Below are 26,373 nucleotides of genomic sequence, written 5' to 3'. Positions count from 1 at the left end.
CTTCCATCTGTCTATCCCTTGAAGCCTGAAAAACCAGACCCAATGAGTCATAAGTCACAGTCTCTCCAAAAATAAGTTTCTCCACTGATAACTTTTAGACTGGAGCTATACAGGGACATATGTCGCACAATAGCAATTCCCAGACAATTCACACAGCCAAAACATTCAAGCAACTTGTCAGTGGTTTGATGCTGTGTGACTATTTTAGAGCTGTAATTATTCTGTTAAAAAAATAACCAAATCATGGATAAGTTGCACTAACATGAGACTTTCATTGTAGTCTTTGCCAATTATGTCATGTACGACTTGTGACCAGCGACAGAAAATGGAACATTTGGAAACATTTGCGATTTTGTCGCAACATAGGAAATGTTTAGAAGTGATTTCGCAATGTGACAGTGCAGACTCACCGTTGTGCGACACATTTCGGCATGTCCCTCTAGTCTTAAACTAGATCACTTAAACTACAGTATGTAATGAAAAATCCTTGGCTATTTCAAAAGGTATATTGCCTTTCCTCCAAAAATATTCTATGGCAAATTTTTGGCCAGTGACATCAGACATTTTAGTTTACTCACTTATATAGCGGCCATTAATTCCACAGCGCTTTACAGACATCAACATCTCTGTCCCATTGGGGGCCCACAATCCAAATTCCCTTTGGTGGATGACAATTGGAAAACAATGCAATTTTTTTTTCTACTGAGATCAAATCCATCATTTTTTACCCCTGAAATCCAAAACATGATTGATGATGTTATTCACCCCTTTAACAGTCTCGGGAGTCATACATTGCAGTTTCACTATCACTGTTACAGAAAATATGGATTTTTCTTCTTAAAATCCTTGCTCTTTTTATGGCCTTAACAATATATGCAATTGAGATACCATGAAATAAGGTCCTGGAAGGTATCACATCCCTTTCAGGTGTGGGTAGATTGTAGTCTATTCATGGTCATCAGGACATGGACATGAGATTACTTTGTAGACTGGGAAGAAAACAAGTATCTTTTCATGATACTCTCAGATTGGCATCGGTTCCCAGTGTGTTTTGGACGCTACATTAATCATCTTGTGTAGGTCCTCCATGGTTTCTATGTTACAGATCAGCTAGTTAAATGAGGCGATAAATGAGATACCATATATTATAAGTAAGCAAAACAGAAACATAAAAGGGAGAAATACCAAACGATAAAATAATAACAAAATAAACAAATAACTAAAAAAGAAAAATGTTTTCTTGAGGATAGAGCAATGAATGAATGCACACCATCAGATCTAGATCTGACCCCCAGAAATGTGAACCCCTAAATTATTGTCTCTGTCAAATTTGATACATTTAGTCCTGGACTCAGATTTCTAAAGCTGCCAAGAAAGTGATAAGAAGAAATAAGAGGGGAAATGACATGAATATTACATTTTTCACCTTCACTTAATTTCCCTCACTATTATGGATGGCGGATGTTAAGTTTGGAAAACCATCTTGTATCTGTATATGTCTTGAAGCCTGAGCAAACCAGACCCAATGAGACATAAGTCACAGTCTCTCCAAAAATAAGTCTCTGCACTGATAATTTTTAGGCAATATATGTCGCACAGCAGTTCCTACACAATTCCTACACAAATCATGCACGTTTCAGCGGTGACAACCCATTGACAGCACTGCAGCCAATCACTTAGCTTAGTGATTCTTGCTGTCTACATTGGCAGGGCTGCTGTGTTCAGTGATTGGCTGGAGTGCTGCAACAGCAAGAGGCAGCATTGGACCCCAGGAGGGTGAGTAACAGCTCACATTTAGAATATACATGTATTCCAAGTCTTACTCCACTCATGGTGTCTATGAATAAGAATCCGGCATCTCATTGTCTTCACTGCCCAGACTGACTTTACTTTCTTAATAAGCAATTTTTTTTACATACTTTAGTATTATACAAGTATCAACTTAGAGGTTTAATAATATAAACTTACACAGTATGCTATCCATATGCATCCATTAGTTCTGTGAGCAAGAATTTTGCCTGAGTTTTAAATGTGTTAGAGTCATGGAACTATAATGTAGAATTATTAATGGAGATTTAAATAAAGAAGAACCATGTGTCTAACACTCTTAACACAAATGCAGGATTATGTTTTGGACACATACATTATATAGCCGATTATAGTCCCCCTTCAGTTACCATAGTATCCACATAGCCCTTATCTTCTAGTGTCTACAGAGCAAACTCTCCAGTAAAATAGACAGCTACTCCTTCATTCCCTACCTCCTCCCAGTTAATCAGACTTGGCAGAGCTGGGGCATTTGCTGTAGGCATGAAGGGAAGGGCAGGGGGATATCTGTGGTATAGCGGTTTTAGGATTTATTTGTACCCCTATATAAACCCCTTACATAAACCCTTCTATTTGTAAACACAGAATATACCTTGTTTCCTTGTGAAAAGTTACATTTAGGGCACTGATGATTGTGCTTAAGTTGTTACTATAGTTTTGGGAAAAAACTTTTTAACTAAAGTATTTTTCTTGCAGAATCAGGTCTCATACTCTGTTACTATCTCCATGCTATGTAGCAGACAATCATTATGGTTGTTTTATGATAATTCTTTGTAAATATTCAAGTGCGTCTCACAGGGATACATTTGTGTCTCTGAAAATAGGGGTTTACGCCCCCTATTCACACATATACATAGGGCATTCTTGCATGCAGTTGTACCTAATGCCCATGCCTGACATCCATGGCTCATTCACCTGTCATTAGGGGAACAGGATAAATGATATTGTGTGGCAAGAACATACAGGAAAGGATTCAGACATTCAGAATGATAGTGACAGCCAGTGCAGCCTCCCATAATAGCTGCATGTAAGCGCTGATGAGGCAGCTGCAGATGCAGGTAGTGCTGCCATGCACAGGCAGCTGAGCCGGCCTCACCCCCTCCTGCACCCAGACCTGGCGAAGAAGAAGCCTTAACACGGCAGGCACTGGGACCCAGGGGATGTGCTATCTGTCTGTTCTAATTAGTGCAGCAGCTTCCTGGACACAAAACCTATAGAATAACAGAGAGGAACAGCACTGGGGACTGCTCCGAGGACTGCTCCGACCTGCTGGATAGTAACACAGGGACAAAGTAACGCAGGAGGTGCACCAGGCACTGCTGCCCTGCTGGATATAATAACTCAGGAGGTGCACCAGGCACTGCTGCCCTGCTGGATATAGTAACTCAGGAGGTGCACCAGGCACTGCTGCCCTGCTGGATATAGTAACTCAGGAGGTGCACCAGGCACTGCTGCCCTGCTGGATATAATAACTCAGGAGGTGCACCAGGCACTGCTGCCCTGCTGGATATAGTAACTCAGGAGGTGCACCAGGCACTGCTGCCCTGCTGGATATAGTAACTCAGGAGGTGCACCAGGCACTGCTGCCCTGCTGGATATAGTAACTCAGGAGGTGCACCAGGGACTGCTGCCCTGCTGGATATAGTAACTCAGGAGGTGCACCAGGGACTGCTGCCCTGCTGGATATAATAACTCAGGAGGTGCACCAGGCACTGCTGCCCTGCTGGATATAATAACTCAGGAGGTGCACCAGGCACTGCTGCCCTGCTGGATATAGTAACTCAGGAGGTGCACCAGGGACTGCTGCCCTGCTGGATATAGTAACTCAGGAGGTGCACCAGGCACTGCTGCCCTGCTGGATATAGTAACTCAGGAGGTGCACCAGGCACTGCTGCCCTGCTGGATATAGTAACTCAGGAGGTGCACCAGGGACTGCTGCCCTGCTGGATATAGTAACTCAGGAGGTGCACCAGGCACTGCTGCCCTGCTGGATATAGTAACTCAGGAGGTGCACCAGGGACTGCTGCCCTGCTGGATATAGTAACTCAGGAGGTGCACCAGGGACTGCTGCCCTGCTGGATATAGTAACTCAGGAGGTGCACCAGGGACTGCTGCCCTGCTGGATATAGTAACTCAGGAGGTGCACCGGGGGCTTCATCTCTATAAGATACAGTAACATAGGAGTTGCACAAGGGTCTCTTTTGCCTTATGGTAATTGTAATACAGGGACTGCACCCGGAGCATCTTCTCTGCTGTTCATAGAAACACAAGAGCCTCATCTGGGGCAGCTACTCTCCTGGACAGTGAAGTGCATCTGGGGCACCAGTGGGGCTGGTAACAGGAGCTGCACCTGTGCCATCTGTCCTGGGCACTGACACAAGGGCTGCAGCTGGGCATCTGCTCTGCTGGATACAGTAACACTGCTGGGGGTAGTAGGACAGAAGATCGGGGACTTTTGCTCCACCAGACTCTGCTGGTAACACAGAGGCTCCAGGATATCGTGCTGTACAGGACAGTAGCACAGGACTACACCAGGACTACAACTCCGAATTACTGCACCAGGACTACAACTCCGAATTACTACACCAGGACTACAACTCCGAATTACTGCAGCAGGACTACAACTCCGAATTACTGCAGCAGACCACACACAGGCTGCAGGAGGCAATTCCTCTTCATTGGGCAGTGACACCAGGAACTTCAGCTCTTGCAGTCGGGTAACAACAGACTGAAGCCCCGGTGCCGTACTACCATGACTGGACAGATGACCTCCTGCCCTGACTGAGGAAAGTTGGGCATCTCCCTGAGCTGCACCCTTGGCATTTAACTTTGTCTCTACCTGTCTTTGGCAATTAGTGAAGAAACCTCTGGAATCTATCATGGGACTGTCACATTCTCGGTCTCAGGTGACTCAGGAGCTGATAGACAAGACTGGCTGTAAGTAGCACATATGGTCCTGTTGCTGAGATATAGCTAAGGGGCTGGCATGTGCCAACGTATCCTTATCAGCACACACATTCAGGGTAATGCAGCACTGGCATCACTGTGCGGGCAAGACTTTATTTGTGTGTTTCTGCTGCTTATATGATCCTTGTTATAATATGTATATACCATTATAGAGTATATAGAGATGTACTGAACAGATGGTGCTGCATTCAGAAGATGGACTAGTTGGAAGTTTTAGATTCCATTATTTTTTCCTGAAAGAAAAACGTTTCCTAGTATGTCTCTGGGGAACTCCAGAAAAGTCCAAGGTTTAGAGGGAATCTGTCAGCAGGTTTTTGCTACCTCCCCTGAGAGCATCATGTTGTAGGTAAACAGACCCTGATTCCAGCCATACTTACTTTACTGGATCCAGCAGTTACATAGTTACATAGTTAGTAAAGCCGAATAAAGACTTGCGTCCATCAAGTTCAACCTGTTCTGTAATTGCTAAAGTTGATCCAGAGGAGGGCAAAAACCCTAAATGATTTGGCCAATCTTCACCTGAGGAAAAATTCCCTCCCGACTCTGAAACCAGCAGTCAGAATAAATCCCTGTATCAACCTACTATTTTATTTTATTTTTAAGTATATGCAGAAATCTGCCTGGTATCTAGAAATGCATCCAGTCCCCGCTTGAACTGGTGTAGTGAATCCGACATTACCGTCTCCTCACTCAGTGAATTCCATATTCTCGCTGCTCTTACCGTAAAGAACCCCTTCCTATGCTGGTGCTGAAACCTTTTCTCTTCCAGTCTTAGTGAGTGCCCTCTTGTTACCGTAATATCCCTCCTTTTGAACAAATCCCGGGCAAGGTCTCTATACTGTCCCCTAACATATTTGTACACATTTATTATGTCCCCCCTCAACCTTCTCTTTTCCAGGCTGAATAGTCCTAGTTTTGCCAACCTCTCTGGGTATTGCAGTCCCTCCATTCCCTTTATTAATTTTGTTGCCCTCCTTTGTACCTTTTCAAGCTCATTTATATCCTTTCTATATATTGGGGCCCATAACTGAGCACAGTATTCCAAGTGTGGTCTGACCAGTGCTTTGTACAGTGGAAGAACAATGTTCTCATCCTTTGCAGCTATACCTCTTCTGATACATCCCATTACCCTGTTTGCCCTTACAGCAGCGGCCTGACTTTGGGCACTCCAATTTAGTTTGCTATCAATCAAGATGCCCAAGTCCTTCTCCATCTCTGAATTCCCCAATGATTTCCCATTCAGTGAGTACTGGTGACTTCCATTTTTCCTTCCCATATGTATGACCTTACATTTCTCCTCGTTAAACCTCATTTGCCATTTAATGCTCCACCTACCCAGCTTATCCAAATCCCTCTGTAGGTCTTCACTATCCTCTTTTGTATTAATTGTTTTACATAACTTTGTGTCATCTGCAAATATTGATATTTTACTATTTATCCCGTTGACTATGTCGTTAATAAAGATATTAAATAACATTGGGCCTAGTACAGACCCCTGTGGTACCCCACTAGTGACGCTTACCCAATCTGAGTATATTCCATTTATAACCACCCTCTGCCTTCTATCCTTTAGCCAGTTAGCTACCCACTTGCAGACATTTTCCCCCAGCCCCATCATTCTCATTTTGTATACCAACCTATTATGTGGCACGCTATCGAACGCTTTTGAGAAGTCGAGATACACGACATCCACTGGTTCCCCCTGATCTACTCGAGAGCTAACCTCCTCGTAGAAGTCAATCAGGTTAGTTTGGCAGGAGCGATTCCTCATGAATCCATGTTGGTTCGGGGTTAATAGATTATTAGCATCAAGATGCTCCATGATTGCCTCATTAATAAAGCCTTCAAAAATTTTGCCCACAACGGACGTCAGACTCACCGGCCGATAGTTTCCGGCGTCACTTTTCGCTCCCTTTTTGAATATTGGCACTACATTCGCCTGTCGCCAATCAAGTGGTACAGACCCAGTCTCAACAGAGTCCTTGAATATAAGATATAACGGTCTGTCTATCACATTACTTAGTTCCCTTAGTACCCGTGGGTGTATGCCATCAGGTCCTGGTGATTTGTTTATTTTAATGTTACTGAGGCGTTTCTGTACCCCAGCTTGGGTTAGATTTGTCATACTTAGTGGAGGATTAAGCTTGTCACTTCTCATTTCTCCTGTTAGTTCGATTTCCTTTGTGAAAGTTGACGAAAAAAATTTATTTAATAGATTAGCTTTATCCTCATCTTTCTCTATGATTTTGCCTTCATCACTTTTTATCGGTCCAATATTATCCGATTTAATCCTTTTACTATTTATATACGTAAAGAACAGTTTGGGATTTGATCTACTTTCCCTAGCAATACGTCTCTCTGTTTCCTCCTTCGCTATTTTTATTTGTTTTTTGCAGGTTCTCGTTTTTTCCTTGTAACACATTAGTGCCTCCTTACTGTTTTCCTGTTTTAATCTCTTGAATGCCTCTTTTTTGCTATTTAGCGCCCCTTTTACGTTCTTGTTCAACCATATTGGTTTCCTCTTATTTCTGGCCCTTTTATTCCCATACGGTATATACCTCTCGCACTGAGTATTCAGAATTATTTTGAAGGTTTCCCATTTACTATTCGTATTCCTTTGATTAAGAACTTTGTCCCAGTCTATAAGTTGAAGGTTTTCTTTCAGCTGATCAAACTTCGCCCTCCTAAAGTTTAATGTTTTAGTTGTTCCCTTATTGATAACCCTACTAAAGGGCATTTTGAAATTGATAATATTATGATCGCTATTACCTAGGTGCCCCCCTATCTGTACCTCAGTTATTCTATCAGGCCTATTAGTCAATATTAAGTCCAACACGGCCTTCCCTCTCGTTGGTTCCTGCACTAGTTGGGAGAGATAATTATCCTTGATATTTGTCAAGAACCTTTTTCCTTTCTGCGATCTACAGGTTTCTGTTTCCCAGTCAATATCCGGGTAGTTGAAGTCCCCCATTACAATCACCTCATTATGTTTTGCTACTTTGTCTATTTGTCCTAATAGCAGTTTCTCATTCTCCTCTGTTATATTGGGTGGCTTATAGCAGACCCCCAGTAATATTTTATTATTATTTTTTGCCCCCTCTATCTCTACCCACATGGACTCGACCCCCTCTTCTCCCTCTCCTATATCTTCCCTTAGTCTGGGCTTTAGACGTGACTTTACATATAAGCAGACTCCTCCGCCCTTCCCCTGTTTCCGGTCCCTTCTAAATAAACTATAATCTGTTAAATTTACCGCCCAGTCGTAGCTATCGTCTAGCCAAGTCTCTGTTATACCTACGATGTCATACCTCTCCTCCGATATAAGCGCCCGCAGCTCATCCGCCTTATTGCTCAGGCTTCTTGCGTTGGTCAGCATGCAAGATAAAACTTTGGGGTTATTTAGCATCCTATTCTTCTCTAACGATCTAACTGTACTATCCCCACCCCCCTCTCCACCCTCATTATATTCACTTCTCCCCTTCCCCCTTGCTTGCCTCACATCCCACCTATTTCCTTGGTTTCCCCCCCCCGTCTCTAGTTTAAAAACTCCTCCAACCTATTAGCCATCTTCTTCCCCAGCACCGCTGCACCCTCCCCATTGAGGTGCAGCCCGTCCCTACGGTAGAGCCTGTAGCCGACAGCGAAGTCGGCCCAGTTCTCCATGAACCCAAACCCTTCTGCCTTGCACCAATTCTTTAGCCACTTATTCACCTCCCTAACCTCCCGTTGGCGCTCCTTTGTGGCTCGCGGGATTGGTAGTATTTCTGAGAAAACTACCTTGGAGGTCCTTGCCCTAAGCTTCCTACCTAGATCCCTGAAATCATTTTTAAGGACCCTCCATCTACCACTCACTTTGTCATTGGTGCCAATGTGGACCATGACCGCTGGGTCTTCGCCAGCCCCACCCAGTAACCTGTCAACCCGATCCGCGATGTGCCGGACTCGAGCGCCAGGGAGGCAGCACACCGTTCGGCGATCCCGGTCTTTGTGACAGATTGCCCTGTCTGTCCCCCTAATAATAGAGTCACCCACTACCAGGACCTGTCTAGCCTGCCCTACACTTCCCCCCTCCCCCTCATTACTGGAGCATACACTCCCCCGGCGGTCAGAGGATCTGTCGTGCTCCAATAATGCCGGTTCTGAACCAGCCTTCCTATACTTCTTCCCTCTATTCCTTCTAACTGTTACCCAGCTCCCTGCCTGTTCAGCCTGCGCTTCCCCACTAAGCTCCACCCCCATTGTTGACCCATTGAGTGTCTGCTCGGTGAGCAGCAAACTCCGTTCCATGTTGTCGATGCTCCTCAGTACCGCTATCTGAGCACTTAGATCCAGGATTTGGGCTTCCAAGTGCACGATATGCTCACATCTCTCGCAGCAGTATGGATCCCTGAGCGGTAGCTCAGGGAATGCATACATTGCGCAAGATGTACACTGCACGGCTCCGGCCAACATGGACGTCATTCTAAATATGGGGATACAGTCAGTATATATGTACAAGTACAAAACACAATTATTTATATATAGGTGTATGGACGGGGATCAATTAGGGATGTGCAAGTGTATCGATTAGATATCGACGCGGGATCCGTTAAGTATGGACGGGGGATCAATTAAGTATCAATTAAGTGTGGACGGGGGATCAGCTGAGTGGGTCAGGTGGATTAATTAAGTATGGACGGTGTGTCAATTAACTATGGACTGGGATCAATAAGTATGGACTGGGGAAATAATTAATTGTGGACTAGGGAATCAATCAATTAATTATGGACAGGGGGTTTAATTAAATAGGATGGGGGGTAAAGCAAATAAATAGGTATGGACGGTGGGTCAATTAACTAAGGACTGGGGATCAATAAGTATCAATAATATCAATAAATATGGACTGGGGAAATAATTAATTGTGGTCTGGGGAATCAATCAATTAATTATGGACAGGGGTTAATTAAATATGGTGGGGGATAAGGCAAATAGATAGGGACTGGGGATGAGTAAAAGTGGACAAGGGGAATCTATTAAATAGGACAAGGGGGATCAATCAATTATGGGCTGGGGGGGTCAATCATTTAAATGTGGTCAGGGGGATCACTTTAATATGGACGGGGGGTGGTCGGGGATCAATTAAATGAGGACGGGGGGTCAATTTAATGTGGTCAGAGGGATCAGTTAAATATGGACGGGGGTGTTCAGGGGAATCAATTTAAATATGGACGGGGGTGATCAATTAAATATGGACGGGGGTAATCAATTAAATATGGACTAGGGAATACAATACAATTACAATACAGATACAAATACAATACAGTACAGTACACACTTGGGTTCAGTAGGGCCGCTTATCGCGGCCTCCTGCCCCTCACTCACCTCCTCTAGGGACGCTGCTCGCTATCACAGCGCGCTCGACCCTCCGGTCGCCTCTTACCGGTCCTCCTGATCACCTCCTGGTCACCACCACCTGGCACCCTCCGCCGGCCAGCACTGCACGCTGCCACAGCGCTCTCTTGCGCTCGTCCCTCCGGTCGCCTCCTACTGGTCCTCCCGGTCCGCTCGGTCACCTCCGCCTGGCTCTCCTCCCTTCCCAGGAGCTCTCTCCACACACAGCACAACTCTTGCAGCACACGGCAGGCTCCGCCTCCACCACTTCCTGTCAGGCCTCCTCCCACTTCCTGTCAGTGTTACACAGCAGACTCCTCTGTCCTCCTTTAGGTTGTGATACAATCAGAGTTTTTAGATGTAGCAGAGCTCAAAAGCTGCCCCTACCCACACCACAGCTTTCTATGTACATTGTATAGACAGTGAGCTGCTGATCAGAGGAGGGGGCGTGGTCAGACTACGGCTCATGTGCTTTGTAGTTCAGGCAGTGATAATCTTTTGGTGATAAAACAATCATTGTATTCAGACAACAGCACACAGCCTAATACGTGACACATCCCTGAAATTCATTTCTCTTGCTGTCCTCAGATTCCGTAACAAAAATCTGCTGACAGATTCCCATTAATGACCTTTACAGTGCAGCAAACAGTCATATATTCACATGCTTCAGCTTATTAAAACAGGAGATTATAGGAAAACTTAAAAATTAACATGTGTCAATTTTCATTTTAATAAGAATATTACGTATAGGGGTGATTTGACACACACTTGGCATTACATAATCTTAGCCATTGATACATTCTATAGTATTTTATCACAACCTGTTCCTGTATTACAATTTCTCACCATTTTTAAGATCTCTACTTGCCGGTTATGAATCAAAACTTTCTACAGTGCTAATATTTATTCAAGGGAAACGAATATTTCTCAAATATGAGAATTTGCCAAAGTTTGTCCAATGAAGAAAATTCTCTGTGAGCGAAACAATCTGAATGCCAGACTAATATTTGCTTAGAGGCATTGATACATTGTATTAAGGTGAAATATATTGCTGTTTCTGATCACAGAAATTACCTATCAAAGTCTCAGCTGAAAGTTGGACTAGGCAGCAGCAAGATTGTAGTCTGCGGATATAAATACAAATATTTGCATTTGCTGACAAGAACTAGAGCTATCTGTCATCCTGAGACCAGTGTTCTCGCAGTGCAAACAATAACATTTCCATATATTATAATTTTAAAGTTAAAATAGTTGTCTTTCGTCTCAGGTCGCGGGATGTGGTGGCAGGCCTCCGTGACATTGAATCCATAGTGATATAGTGTCCTGCACCAATGACAGAAATGACGCTATATAAATCTCTTGCATTATTATTAAATACTAGTCATTCATCTAAAAATCTGCCTTGTCATGCAGTGATGCTGGGATGGGTGAGGTACAGTACTGTAGATCTGCATGGAAAAGAAAGGACAAATCAATAAATCAATGGTAATGTTTTAAGTGGAAATAGTGTTTCCCTTTCCCATACTTAGGTAATACTTTGTAGAGCAATATTAACCTTTTGTTCTTCACTTTTCCTATGTATTTTATACACAGGTCTTGTGCACAAAATAGTATTTGACCGGTGTATCTGCTGCTTGGACTAAAGAATGAATGAAATGCATGGACAGTATACGAGGCGATAGCTGCAGGGATATAACATACCTGGTCACACTCCTACATTAGAGACACATTCCCTCACCAGCGACCGGAGTCTGTCTGTAAATGTTATATAGTGTATCCACATACCCTTAGAGAATGATCATGGGCTATGGGTAAGGAGGACATTCGCCAATTGTTGGTCATAATATTGTAACACTTGGGTTTTTCCACCCCAGTGATGGCATATAAGGACTGGCCTATACAGGGAACAGAACTGGTCTGTAGAAAGTAGAGGTCACAGCCCCTTTGACTTTTCTTCTGCACAGTGCGGCTCCTGACCAGGTCTTACCTAGATTACCATAGAATCGATTGACACCCGGCACCCATGGATTTTTTGATCTTGATGCATTGATTTAGACCTGGACGCGTTTCAGAACCTGCTGTAGAAAGCTCTGAATGGGCTGAAACGCGTCCAGATTCTAAATAAAAGAGTCAATATCAAAAAATCCACGTGAGAGCCGGCAATCATTCGACTCTACATGATCTATTTCCACGTGCACCACCACCTGCAGCTGATCGTCATTTGGATTTCTAACTACCTAGATTACTACACATCAATATTTATTTGAATTATGGCGTTAGGGTATGTCCACACAATGATTTTTTTTTTCCAGTCATTTTTTAAGCTGTTTCGCTCAGAAGAATGCCTGAAAAAGTGTTCAGAAAATGGTTGAAAGACTTTTCCTTTTTATTTCTATTGAAATGCGACTTGCTGTTCATACATTCAAGCTCTTGAGCTTCTTTTAATCACATCAGGTTTATAACACAGCAAGTGGTTAAAAGAAGTGCGCTATCCATTCTTCAGGCGTCTTCTGTTATGAAGCCGCTCCATACTTTGTAATAAAAGTCAATGGGAAGATTAAAAAAAAATTACTCTGAAAGCCAACTGATTGACTTTTTGAACGTTTTGTATTTTTAGTTTTCTCTTTATAAAACTCTCGTGTGTCGTTCATCGCTTAAACGTCTGAAAATCGCCCAAACAACCACAAACGAATTCGGGAAAAAAAACAGTAAAATTTTAATAGAAAATACCAAAGAAAAAAGTTAACCAAAAGCTCCAGGGAATGTTAACAAAATGTTTTATTATTAAAAAAAAAATGACATTGTTTTCTGATGCGGTTTGCTCCTGAAAAACCCTATGGCTGTGTTTCCACAATGAGTATTTAGTGAGTTTTTGATGTTGCAGATTTTCTGCACCATTGCTGCACCTATAAGGTTACTTGCGTTTTTTTCGTTGCATTTTTTACTGTGTGCTTTTTAGTCCCTTTTTGGTGTGTCGTGTTTTTGATACTTCCTGCTATATTGACTTTGCTAAAACTTTATTGATACAGTCATTGGGGATTAGTTGCGTTTTTAGTATGTTTCTGAGCAGAAAGTCACTAAAAGTGCATATACCTTTTTAATCTGTGGATTTTCCATATCTGATGCATGTCTATGGGGAAAATCCGCACATAAAACTCAGCGAACCCGCAGGAGCAATTGACATGTTCCATATTACAAACACCGTGCCGCAGGTCAGTTAACGCAGCATAACATAAAAGCACAGAAGACACAGTGGAGATATCTTTAAATCCCATCCACTTCGCTGGAACTATAAACCACTGTGTTTTTTTTGCCTAATATAAAAATATGTAAAATACACAACTTAAAAAAATTCCCCAAAAACTCACCGTTCCTTTTCAAAACCAGGTGTTAATATGTCATTCAGTACAAAGGGCTCGTTCGGCAGAGAATTTGTAAATTAATATATAAATGCTGGTGGTTTGGAGGACGTGGGGGGCCTGTATAGAAAAGCATAACTGACTATGCATAAGCATCGCACAAGAAAAAGTAAGACTACTTACCTGTATACATATATTGACTTCTGTATATATGTTTGGGGATATTCCCCATATATACACGTCTTAAAGACGTATTACTAACATCATGGTGAGTATCTACATTATCATTATGCTGAGTATCTACAAAGAGGTTGCTTTGGTGATTTGCATTAAAGAGCACATTTTCTTCACTGGAAATTAACTACTGATTAGTTTTATGTGAGTTTATGTTTGTATACGTTTCTCAAAAAAAATGAAATCTATTTAAAGAAAGAAAAGAGCCTAAAAAAGTCACTATCCCTTTAAAAATGGAAATGGATCTGTCAACCGAATACCAACTGTATAATATCTATATACACTGAAAAAGTATACTTCTAGCATAGTGCACAAATGTGGTGTAAACGTGGCCTTATACAGACTCCTGTGTCAGTATCTTGGATATAGTTTTTGTTATCTGAACCTAATTTCTGGGCTGATCCAATATTTATTGGAATAAGTACCAGGTGAGATCCTGGAGGGGATGCCCTATAGGGATATGACAATGTTCTTCGTTACTCATGTTGAAGCGATGGGAGCAGCTTATGTGAGAATTGGAAGGTGTCAGGTGTACTGTTTTAGATAACATTTGCCTAGGGTAATCCAAGTCATCATACAAACAATTGTGTGTGTATCAATGATTTAGAGAGATGTAATGGAGTAGACGGGATCGGTGCATGCAGAGGCGAATCACACTTAAAGCTGGGGTGGGGGTATGGAGAAAGGAATGCAGGAGAACCAGCTGTCAGCCATCTAGTACAGTATCTTTTTCACATATTACTCCCCTCTGGGTAGGGAGGGATTGTATATCATTGTTATAGAAGATACAGATATGTTGACTGCAAAATGTGTAAAAGGGACCTCACCTCATTTATAATGTTGATGTCTTATGCGTCAGTCCCTGCGCCCTCTAAGACACCAGGGCCAGAGATCAACTACTTAAAGCTTAGAGACTCAATCAGAGGACATTGTCATACAAGGCTTTCCTCATCATCCAATTTTCTGTAAGTTACAAAAGGCCTCAAATAAGTTGCCGCTTCCAGCAGCTGAGCTCTCCTGCCCAATAATTAACCCAGACAAGGAAGCTACACCTTCTGTAGACACAAACAGGTTCTTGAGCCCCATCAGCTGCCAGTTGGGTTTCACCACTCTAGGAAAACACTGGGGGTATGAAAGACCCTCAACATGGTAGTAAATTCTACATAGATCTGTAACTGATATCCAAGTTAGAAGCAATTGCAGTTGATTTTGGTGACATTTATGTTTCCTGTGACATTAAGTTCATTACAAGCTTGATGGAATGAATTATTATTATACACCAATATGATATGTAGAATAGATAGATGACTCAACCTCAACTGTTTTTTTTATAACTCAGAACATCAGGGAACAGTCATTTCATTCCATTTTACAATCAATATGAAAATCTTGGACAAAATCATTACATGTGAACAGGTAGACAGTGCTGCTCACCATTATTGGCACCCCTTCATTTTTTTCATAGACTGTACAATATATTCAGAAATAAATGGAAATGTGCCAAAGTTATATTCTCAGGATTTTTTTAATCAGTTGTCCAAAGTAATACAACAATAAAACATTGTTTTTCAACTTCCATGTTGCAATTAATTTAAAAGAAGAAACAGAATAAACAGCCTGTGCAACAATAAAGGCACCCCTAATTAATACTTGGTTGCACACCCTTTGACATTGCTGACAGCCTCCAAACGTTTCTTGTGGCCATCTATAAGCTTCTTGCACTTGTGTGCTGGAATTTTCTCGCCGTTTGTTCAAGCTCTTGAATGTTTGCAGGGTTCTTTTTCCCAATGGCAGATTTCAGCTCACCCCAAAGATTTTCAATGGGACTGAGGTCAGACTCATTGCTGGCCATTTTAAAACAGTTCATTTTTTCTTTTTCAACTATTCCTGTGTAATTTTGGATGTGTGCTTTGGGTCATTGTCTTGCTGGAGGACCCATGATCTTCAACTAAAACCAAGTTTTGTTATACTGGGTAGGACATTTCATTGTAAAATCCCTTGATAATTTTGATTTCATGATTCCTGTGATACGATCAAGGCATCCAGTACCAAATGCTGCAAAGCAACCCCACAGCATTATGGATCCTCCACCATGCTTAACTGTTAGTAAGGTGTTCTTTCCTTATGAGCTTCATTGCGCCATCTGTAAACAAACTTGCTTTGCACTGCCAAAAAGCTCTATTTTTGTTTCATCTGTCCACAGAACATTTTCCCAGAAGGATTGTGGTTTGTCAAGGTACTCTTTGGCAAAGATCAGTCGTTCCTTTTTATGTCTTTTCTTCAGCAATGGTTTCTTGGCCTTCGCCCATAAAGCTCTGCTTGGTTTAGTGTGCGGCGTATGGTACTTGTTGAAACCATGATCCCAGACTGTTCCAGGTTGGCCTTCAGGTCTTTGGATGTTTGATGTGGTGATTTTTCCACCATTCGCACCAACCTTCAAAGACATCTCTTGTCAAGTTTCCTCTTTCCCCCACATCCAGGGAGGTTCTTCACAGTTCCACGCTTGGCAAACTTCTTAATAACATTGCGCACTGTTGAAACTGGGATACCAAGATCTTTGGAGATGGCCTTATACGCTTTGGAGGTCTTGTGTTTGCTAATAATAGCAGGTCTGATGTCCTCAGACAGCTCCTTTGTCTTCACCATTGTGACAAAGGAACCGAGCCTACCATGTGGCTTTTTAAAACACTGACGTCATCATTCATTGGCTAATTCATGTCACATGGGCACCGACAGTTAATCACAGGATCGCTTTTGTGATTTACCACAGGCGATTCCAAATGTGTTTCCATACTAAATTAATGTAAAGGCTGGCAATACCAGTGACACAGCAAGCTTTAGGTTTTTCTATTTTTCCCTCCCATTGCTTTTGAATTATTGTTTATCATTCGCTCTTTTGTATTTAACACGAGTGCTCAATACAAAAGAAAACTGTTTCAATTGATTCATTTTTTTCAGGAGATATTCCACATTATGTACTTAAACTTCATGGGTGCCAATAACGACGAGCAGGACTGTATGAGCTGTCAATTCACATTACATTTTTTTAACGTTTCCTTCCTACTCAGTCAGCCAATAAAAGCTATTAGATAGACCTGAGAAGTCTACATTTTAGGTAAATCTTGGATTGATTACACCTATTCCAGATGAGAAAATACAGGGTTGGCTAGTTTTTCATTTTCAATTAAGAATGTTAGACGTTCATTTTATAAATGTTGTTGTGAGAGAACAGATTCCATTTTGTGACTGTGGTATCCATCTTCTCTTGTAAACCCTGTGTCATAGTGAACACTAATGGGCGGGGATGTTTCACATTTCTATTCACGCCCCTAAAGTTCCTATTGGCTCATAGTTAAGAGGGAACTTTTCCTTTATCTGTATTTAAAGTGCCTACATGTGCTAATAAACCGTAAGTCCTGAGTACACCATACAATGCTGTGCTGCATTGATTTACCGAGCACTTGCAAAATAAATATTATTAATTTGGAGTTCAAATGGCATAGAAGAGAATTTTGCTCACAGTTGTGTTACCATTTAAACTGTAATTTAGATATAGATCTCCTTTAAATATGAGGAAATATAGAGGAAGAAACAGGGGAGATCATAATCTTGGCTCATATCTCTAGATCTGTGCGGCAGATTAAATAAAATAATAATGTCATAACATGGAGCAGTGAGAATAAAATAAAAGCAAAAACTGACCACTTTTGACTTGGTAAAAGGACCTGTTTTAATAATCATGAGTTTCTCAGTTACCCTGCATAACCTTTTATCCCACTTGCTCCAGTGAGTTTCCATGTTCTTATTCTATTCATCTAGAGTTTTAGCCTCAGAGAACTATCTTGAACTGTATTCTTGATATTAAACTAAATCACGGATAAGGGGGTCTTAAATTGTGTGATGGGGTTGGGTTCTTGGGTATATCTTGTCAGAGAGCAACAAATACAGGAGGAATTAGCTGTAATGTTTGGAAAGTTCAATCAATATGTTATTTATTCCTCTCCAGAAGGAAGGAAACCTGTGTCCACCAAGTCAGTAACTGGCTATGTGCACATACCGTCTTTTAAATTTTAAGCCTGCCAAGTATTTCAAGCAGAAGACACTTCCTGAAGCATTTTTCCTGAAGCATATTTTGTGTCATTTTGTCGGTCGATTCCTGAGCGTTTTTCCTATGGTTCAGCGGATTTTTGGAGGGTTCTTCTATGGTTTTTGTGTAGTCTTTTTTTACTGTAGTTTTCCTGTCATTTCTTCACTCCATTGAATGATGAAGAAACCACTATTTTTTTTTTTTAGCAAAAACTATGGCAAAACACTCCAAAAATGTCTAAGCATATTCCAGGCATGTTTTGCGCTTTGCCATTGACTTGTTTTGTAAAATACAGAGCATCTTCCAAGCACCAGAAGGATGGACATGTTACTTTTTTAACCACTTGGTGTTTTTAGAAATCTGAAGTGGTTAAAATATGCTAAAAAACCTGAACATATGCACATCGTCATTTTTACATACACATATTTATGTTGGTTCTTTTTAACTATTTTTGATAGGTTTTTCAGGCAGTTTTCGCAGAAGAATATGCTTGAGAAAGATGTTGTCAATCTCTGTTTTAGAACGTGACTTGTTTCAGATTTGTGGATCTCATCAGTAGAGATGAGCGGTGTTCGACTAGAACTGTTCGCCAATCTCAAATTCGAGCTGTTTTGGGCGGTGTTCGAGTTGTTCGACGAACCCGAACGATTTGCAAAAAATTCGGCTGTTCGAGGTTATGTTCGATAACTGTTCGTGCACCAAAAGCGTGTCCTGCATGTCTGGCGCTATTTAGAGCACCAATCATGCAGGGATTGTCTGCCACTCACTGTAATGCCACAGCCATGGTGGTTGTGGCATTACAGTGATTGCCCAAATCGATGGGAACAGTGCTCACAGTGAAACATGAAAAGCCGGCAATTCATCAGCGGCATACACCGGTACCCGACAATTTAGAACAGAAAGAATAGAGCTTCACACATAGATTAGATAGATAGAAACATGTCAGTCACATATATATGAAGTACAGTGACAGTGTTGCTTACTGTACTTGTCATTTAGTGTAAAGGATTTATCAAAAAAAATAATAGTGTTTTCATGCACCGTCTCTTTAAAAAAGCCAGGCCGGCAATTCAGCAGCGGTACCCGACAATTTATAACAGACAGAATAGAGCTTCACACATAGATTAGATAGATAGAAACATGTCAGTCACATATATATGAAGTACAGTGACAGTGTTGATTACTGTACTTGTCATTTAGTGTAAAGGATTTATTAAAAAAAATAATAGTGTTTTCATGCACCGTCTCTTTAAAAAAGCCGGCCGGCAATTCAGCATCTGTACCCAACAATTTAGAATAGAAGAAATAGAGAATCACACATAGATTAGGTAGATAGAAACATGTCAGTCACATATATATGAAGTACAGTGACAGTGTTGCTTACTGTACTTGTCATTTAGTGTAAAGGATTTATTAAAAAAAAATAATAGTGTTTTCATGCACCGTCTCTTTAAAAAAGCCGGCCGGCAATTCAGCATCTGTACCCGACAATTTAGAATAGAAGGAATAGAGAATCACACATAGATTAGATAGATAGAAACAGGTCAGTCACATATATATGAAGTACAGTGACAGTGTTGCTTACTGTACTTGTCATTTAGTGTAAAGGATTTATTAAAAAAAAATAATAGTGTTTTCATGCACCGTCTCTTTAAAAAAGCCGGCCGGCAATTCAGCATCTGTACCCGACAATTTAGAATAGAAGGAATAGAGAATCACACATAGATTAGATAGATAGAAACATGTCAGTCACATATATATGAAGTACAGTGACAGTGTTGATTACTGTACTTGTCATTTAGTGTTAAAATAAAGGATTTATTTAAAAAAAAATTGGCGTGGGGTTCCCCTTAATTTTAGTCTCTAGCGGAGGTTAAGCAGACTGCTGGGGCAGATGTTTGAAGCCTGGGAAGGGGGTAATACCCACGGAGCTTCCCAGGCTACTAATATCAGCCCCCAGCGGAATACCTAGCCTTTACTAGCTATTAAAATGGGGGACCCCCCAAAAAAATGACGTGGGGTCCCCCCTATTTTAATAGCTAGCAAAGGCTAGGCAGACAGCTGGGGGCTGATATTAATAGCCCAGGAAGGGTGCCATGAATATTGGCCCCCTCCCAGGCTAGAAACACCAGCCGTCAGCCGCCCCAGAAATGGCGCATCCTTAGAATGCGCCAATTCTGGCACTTAGCCTCGCTCTTCCCACTGCCCTGTAGCGGTGGCAGTGGGGTAATAGGGTTGGGGTTGATGTCAGCTTATAATGCCAGCTGACATCAAGCCCAGGTTAGTAATGGAGAGGCGTCTATAAGACACCCCCATTACTAACCCCATAGTCAAAGTTAAAAGAAAACACAAACACCCAGAATAAAGTCCTTTAATTGAAATAAAGACACATTCCTTTATTGTTCTAAATTAAACCATACTTACCGTCACGCCCATTCCAGCTGAAGCCAACGATCTCCTGCAATAAAAGAAAAATAATAAAGCAACCTCATCCTTACCTTTCCATGGTTCCCACGACAGCTTCAGCTCTGCTACATCGAGATAACAGGCTGGACCGCAGCAGAACGCCGCCATCCAGCCTGTCATCCCGCAGACACTGAGAAGCGCAGGCATTCTTGCGCTCTGCAGTGTCTGGCTGTGACGGCATCCAGATGAGCCGAGGTCATGTCCAATGAACTCGGCGCACCTCATGCACGTCACTGACAGCGTGGGAGAATTCTCCTGCACTCAGCACTTCAGCGTGAGAATTCTCCCACGCTGTCAGTGACGTACATGAGGTCAGCTGAGTTCATTGGACATGAATGAGCTCACCTCATGCACGTCACTGACAGCGTGGGAGAATTCTCACGCTGTAGCGCTGAGTGCAGGAGAATTTTCCCACGCTGTCAGTGACGTGCATGAGGTGAGCTGAGATCATTGGACATGAATGAGCTCACCTCATTCACGTCACTGACAGAGTGACAGAGCTTTATTGTTCTAAATTAAACCATACTTACCATCACGCCCATTCCAGCTGAAGCCAACGGTCTCCTGCAATAAAAGAAAAATAATAAAGCAACATCATCCTTACCTTTCCATGGCTCCCACGACAGCTTCAGCTCTGCTACATCGAGATGACAGGCTGGACTGCAGCAGAACGCTGCCATCCAGCCTGTCATCCCGCAGACACTGAGAAGCGCAGGCTTGCTTGCGCTACTCAGTGTCTGGCTGTGACGGCATCCAGATGAGCCGAGGTCATGTCCATGTCACTGACAGCGTGGGAAAATTCTCACGCTGAAGCGCTGAGTGCAGGAGAATTTTCCCACGCTGTCAGTGACGTACATGAGGTGAGCCGAGTTCATTGTCGGCTCATCTGGATGCCGTCACAGTCAGACACTGAGGAGCACAAGCATGCCTGCGCTTCTCAGTGTCCGCGGGATGACAGGCTGGATGGCAGCGTTCTGCTGCGGTCCAGCCTGTCATCTCGATGTAGCAGAGCTGGAGCTGTCCTGGGAACCATGGAAAGGTAAGGATGAGGTTGCTTTATTATTTTTCTTTTATTGCAGGAGATCGTTGGCTTCAGCTGGAATGGGCGTGATGGTAAGTATGGTTTAATTTAGAACAATAAAGAATTGTGTCTTTATTTCAATTAAAGGACTTTATTCTGGGTGTTTGTGTTTTTTTTTTAACTTTGACTATGGGGTTAGTAATGGGGGTGTCTTATAGACGCCTCTCCATTACTAACCTGGGCTTGATGTCAGCTGGCATTATAAGCTGACATCAACCCCAACCCTATTACCCCCTGCCACCACACCAGGGCAGCGTGGAAGAGCGAGGCTAAGTGCCAGAATTGGCGCATCCTATGGATGCGCCATTTCTGGGGCGGCTGACGGCTGGTGTTTCTAGCCTGGGAGGGGGCCAATATTCATGGCTCCCTTCCTGGGCTATTAATATCAGCCCCCAGCTGTCTGCCTAGCCTTTGCTAGCTATTAAATTAGGGGGGACCCCACGTCATTTTTTTGGGGGGGGTCCTCCATTTTAATAGCTAGTAAAGGCTAGGTATTCAGCTGGGGGCTGATATTAGTAGCCTGGGAAGCTCCGTGGGTATTACCCCCTTCCCAGGCTTCAAACATCTGCCCCAGCCGTCTGCTTAACCTCCGCTAGAGACTAAAATTACGGGGAATCCCACGCCAATTTTTTTTAATAATAAATCCTTTATTTTAATACTAAATGACAAGTACAGTAACCAACACTATCACTGTACTTATTATATATGTGACTGACATGTTTCTATCTATCTAATCTATGTGTGAAGCTCTATTCTGTCTGTTATAAATTGTCGGGTACAGATGCTGAATTGCCGGCCGGCTTTCTTAAAGAGACGGTGCATGAAAACACTATTATTTTTTTTGATAAATCCTTTACACTAAATGACAATTACAGTAAGCAACACTGTCACTGTACTTCATATATATGTGACTGACATGTTTCTATCTATCTAATCTTTGTGTGAAGCTCTATTCCTTCTATTCTAAATTGTCGGGTACAGATGCTGAATTGCCGGCCGGCTTTTTTAAAGAGACGGTGCATGAAAACACTATTATTTTTTTTAATAAATCCTTTGCAGTAAATGACAAGTACAGTAAGCAACACTGTCACTGTACTTCATATATATGTGACTGACATGTTTCTATCTATCTAATCTATGTGTGAAGCTCTATTCTGTCTGTTATAAATTGTCGGGTACCGCTGCTGAATTGCCGGCCGGCTTTTTTAAAGAGACGGTGCACGAAAACACTATTATATTTTTTAATAAATCCTTTACACTAAATGACAAGTACAGTAAGCAACACTGTCACTGTACTTCATATATATGTGACTGACATGTTTCTATCTATCTAATCTATGTGTGATGCTCTATTCCTTCATGTCTAAATTGTCGGGTACCGGTGTATGCCGCTGCTGAATTGCCGGCCGGCTTTTTTAAAGAAAGCGTCTTCTGAGCAGTTTGTCAGCTTTTGGACACCTTTGAAGGTGTTTTCTATGTGTTCCTATGTGTTTTTGTTTGCCTGCCATTGGTTTTAACGGTGTTCGACGGTGTTCTAAGGTGTTCGACGAACAGTTCGACGAACAGTTCCTCGAACATCCCGGTGTTCGACGAACCGAACCGAACCCGAACACTACGGGGGTGGCTCAACACTACTCATCAGCACAGACCTGAAATCTGCGGAGCTCACTGTACAGATTTTTTTTTTCTAGAAAACTTCCATTTACATACAGTTATATGAAAAAGTTTGGGCACCCCTATTAATCTTAAGCTTAATGTTTTATAAAAATTGGTGTTTTTGCAACAGCTATTTCAGTTTGATATATGTAATAACTGTTGGACACAGTAATGTTTCTGCCTTGAAATGAGGTTTATTGTACTAACAGAAGATGTGCAATCTGCATTCAAACAAAATTTGACAGGTGCATAAGTATGGGCACCTCACCAGAAAAGTGACATTAATATTTAGTGGATCCTCCTTTTGCAAAAATAGCAGCCTCTAGTCGCTTCCTGTAGCTTTTAATAATTTCCTGGATACTGGATGAAGGTATTTTTGACCATTCCTCTTTACAAAACAATTACAGATCAGTAAAGTTTGATGGTCGCCGAGCATGGACAGCCCTCTTCAAATGATCCCACAGATGTTCAATGATATTCAGGTCTGGGGACTGGGATGGCCATTCCAGAACATTGTAATTGTTACTCTGCATGAATGCCTGAGTAGATTTGGAGCGGTGTTTTGGATCATTGTCTTGCTGAAAGATCCATCCCCTGCGTAACTTCAACTTTGTCACTGATTCTTGAACATTATTGTCAAGAATCTGCTGATACTGAGTGGAATCCATGCGTCCCTCAACTTTAACAAGATTCCCAGTGCTGGCATTGGCCACACAGCCCCAAAGCATGATGGAACCTCCACCAAATTTTACTGTGGGTAGCAAGTGTTTTTCTTGGAATGCTGTGTTTTTTTGCCGCCATGCATAACGCCTTTTTGTATAACCAAACAACTCAACCTTGGTTTCATCAGTCCACAGGACCTTCTTCCAAAATGAAATTGGCTTCTCCAAATGTGCTTTTGCATACCTCAGCCGACTCTGTTTGTGGCGTGCTTGCAGAAACGGCTTCTTTCGCATCACTCTCCCATACAGCTTCTCCTTGTGCAAAGTGAGTTGTATAGTTGACTGATGCACAGTGACACCATCTGCAGCAAGTTGATGCTGCAGCTCTCTGGAGGTGGTCTCAGGATTGTCCTTGACTGATCTCACCATTCTTCTTCTCTGCCTTTCTGATGTTTTTCTTGGCCTGCCACTTCTGGCCTTAACAAGACCTGTCCCTGTGTTCTTCCATTTCCTTACTATGTTCCTCACAGTGGAAACTGACAGGTTAAATCTCTGAGACAGCTTTTTGTATCCTTCCCCTGAACAACTATGTTGAATAATCTTTGTTTTCAGATCATTTGACAGTTGTTTTGAGGAGCCCATGATGCCACTCTTCAGAGAAGATTCAAACAGGAGAACAACTTGCAAGTGGCCACTTTAAGTAGCTTTTCTCATGATTGCATACACCTGGCTACGAAGTTCAAAGCTCAATGAGGTTACAAAACCAAAAAAAGTGCTTTAGTAAGTCAATAAAAAGTAGGTGGGAATATTTAAAACAAGAAAATGATAAGGGTGCCCATACTTATGCACCTGTCAAATTTTGTTTGAATGCAGATTACACATTTTCTGTTAGTACAATAAACCTAATTTCAAGGCAGAAACATTACTGTGTCCAACAGTTATTACATATATCAAACTGAAATAGCTGTTGCAAAAACACCAATTTTTATAAAACATTAAGCTTAAGATTAATAGGGGTGCCCAAACTTTTTCATATAACTGTATTTTTTCTTTTTCTTGAGAATTGGAGACTTCTAAATTTCCAGCTGAATGAAACCTGAAAGAAGTTTAATGAGTTTAGCAAGAAGGTTAGATGAGTCTTGACTACAGATTGAAATGTCTTCCTTTTAATTATGTTGATTTCTTTCTGTGCAGCATATAAAATACTTAGTGGTGAATTTATCATTTGTTTTGCCCTTGGTTTTTTTTTTTGAGCATTATGTGCCATTTTTTACTATTGTAGACACATTTATAAAAGACACGCTTCATTTTTAAAGGGTTGTTCTCAAGTTTTTAACTTGCTTCAGTTAGTTAGCATGAAAATAAACAAGTTTGCAATTGACTTGCTTTTTCTATCTGCTGTCATTCTCCTGCAATGACGTCTTTTATCTTTTATAGTGTATAGCTTGTTTCCATGGAGCTTGGTCTCCACACCCTGGCTGAGAGTGTGGAGTAGTTACATACCAGGAGAGGAGTTTACTCTTAACTTCCCAGTCAGCTCTTTCCAGCCATTTGATTTCTATACAGCAGTTACCTGCCTACTTTCTTCCCCGCTCCCTCATCTTCTGAAGAGATGCTGTTATAAATCGCCAGCCTGCAACTTTCAGAGCAGTCTGCTAATCTCCGCTCTCTAGCTGTCTGGAGCTGTATGCTTGTCCGAATGCCCTATTATCGCTATGTGTAAATATAGTAATAGCAGTGTACACTACAGAATAAACCACTGATAGCTGAATGTATTACAGCAGAACTTGTGCTGAGCTGTATAGTTCTACTAATACTAGAGTTCTATTATTCACCAGAACTGTCACTCAAGGTGGAGAGTCCATCCTGCCAGAAACCAGAAGTAAGGAAACTAAAGAGACTGCATTGCTCTTAGCTGTTCAAAGTACAATTTGAGAATCCCATTTTAATGCATTTTGAGTACATCATAATTCATTTGAGTTTGCCAAAAGAGGCAAGTTCGTGGCACTTTCTTTTTATTAGCCGTATTTATTATTTACAATTTTTTCAAGCATCCATCCAGCATTTTTTTTTTATTTTAGTGCTGGAGAGGTGCTACTAATCTAAGTTCCCTGACCCCAGCATTATACTTACGAGTCACAAGCTCTCAGTTTAAAGGGATTGTCCAGTACCATTTAAAATATGCCAACGCGTTTTTATGATGAAAAGCAACTTCTTTATAATTACCTCCCTCTGCCAAGTCCAGGCTGCAGCCGGGGGTCTCTCTCTTCCGCTTGCCACAGTGGCTGCTGGGTTGTGGACGGGGTTATCTCCGCGTGTCACACCCAGCATCCACCGCGCACTCTGCCTGTCCCTATTCATTGGGAAAGCGCGCGGTGGATGCTGGGTGTGACGCGGTGGGGTAACCCCGCCCACAACCCAGCAGCCACCGAGGGGGACCCCAGCGCTGAGTTAAGCCTCAATAGACGGGAAGTCAGCACGGGGTCACATGCTGCCTGTGAGCGGCCACTGATAGCGCCGCTTACAGGCAGATAAGGTGGAGGGAGGTAATTATAAAGAAGTTCCTTTTCATCATAAAAACGCTTTTGCATATTTTAAATAGTAGTGGACAACCCCTTTAAGTCTATGAGCGCATTGGACTGGTCTTTTTTGGCTCTCATAGGC

General features: G+C 42.0%; 1 protein-coding gene across 2 annotated transcripts in view; it reads left to right on the top strand.

Annotated features, from left to right (window-relative positions):
* Positions 1–2,926: 2,926 nt before the first annotated feature.
* Positions 2,927–26,373, top strand: part of TESC (tescalcin) — a 130,096-nt gene continuing 106,649 nt past the window's right edge. The window contains exon 1 of one of the 2 annotated variants that reach the window (XM_073676369.1): positions 2,927–4,764. In XM_073676369.1, the coding sequence (XP_073532470.1) occupies positions 4,707–4,764 (58 nt within the window). In that variant the 5' untranslated portion in view covers positions 2,927–4,706. The remainder of the gene's footprint in view (positions 4,765–26,373) is intronic. The other variant, XM_073676368.1, reaches the window with a different exon arrangement.

This window comes from Phyllobates terribilis, unplaced genomic scaffold, assembly GCF_046119375.1.
Source record: "Phyllobates terribilis strain yellow unplaced genomic scaffold, ASM4611937v1 Scaffold_1__5_contigs__length_1240528914, whole genome shotgun sequence".
NCBI lineage: Eukaryota > Metazoa > Chordata > Amphibia > Anura > Dendrobatidae > Phyllobates > Phyllobates terribilis.
This window is presented reverse-complemented; position numbering and strand designations above follow the sequence as displayed.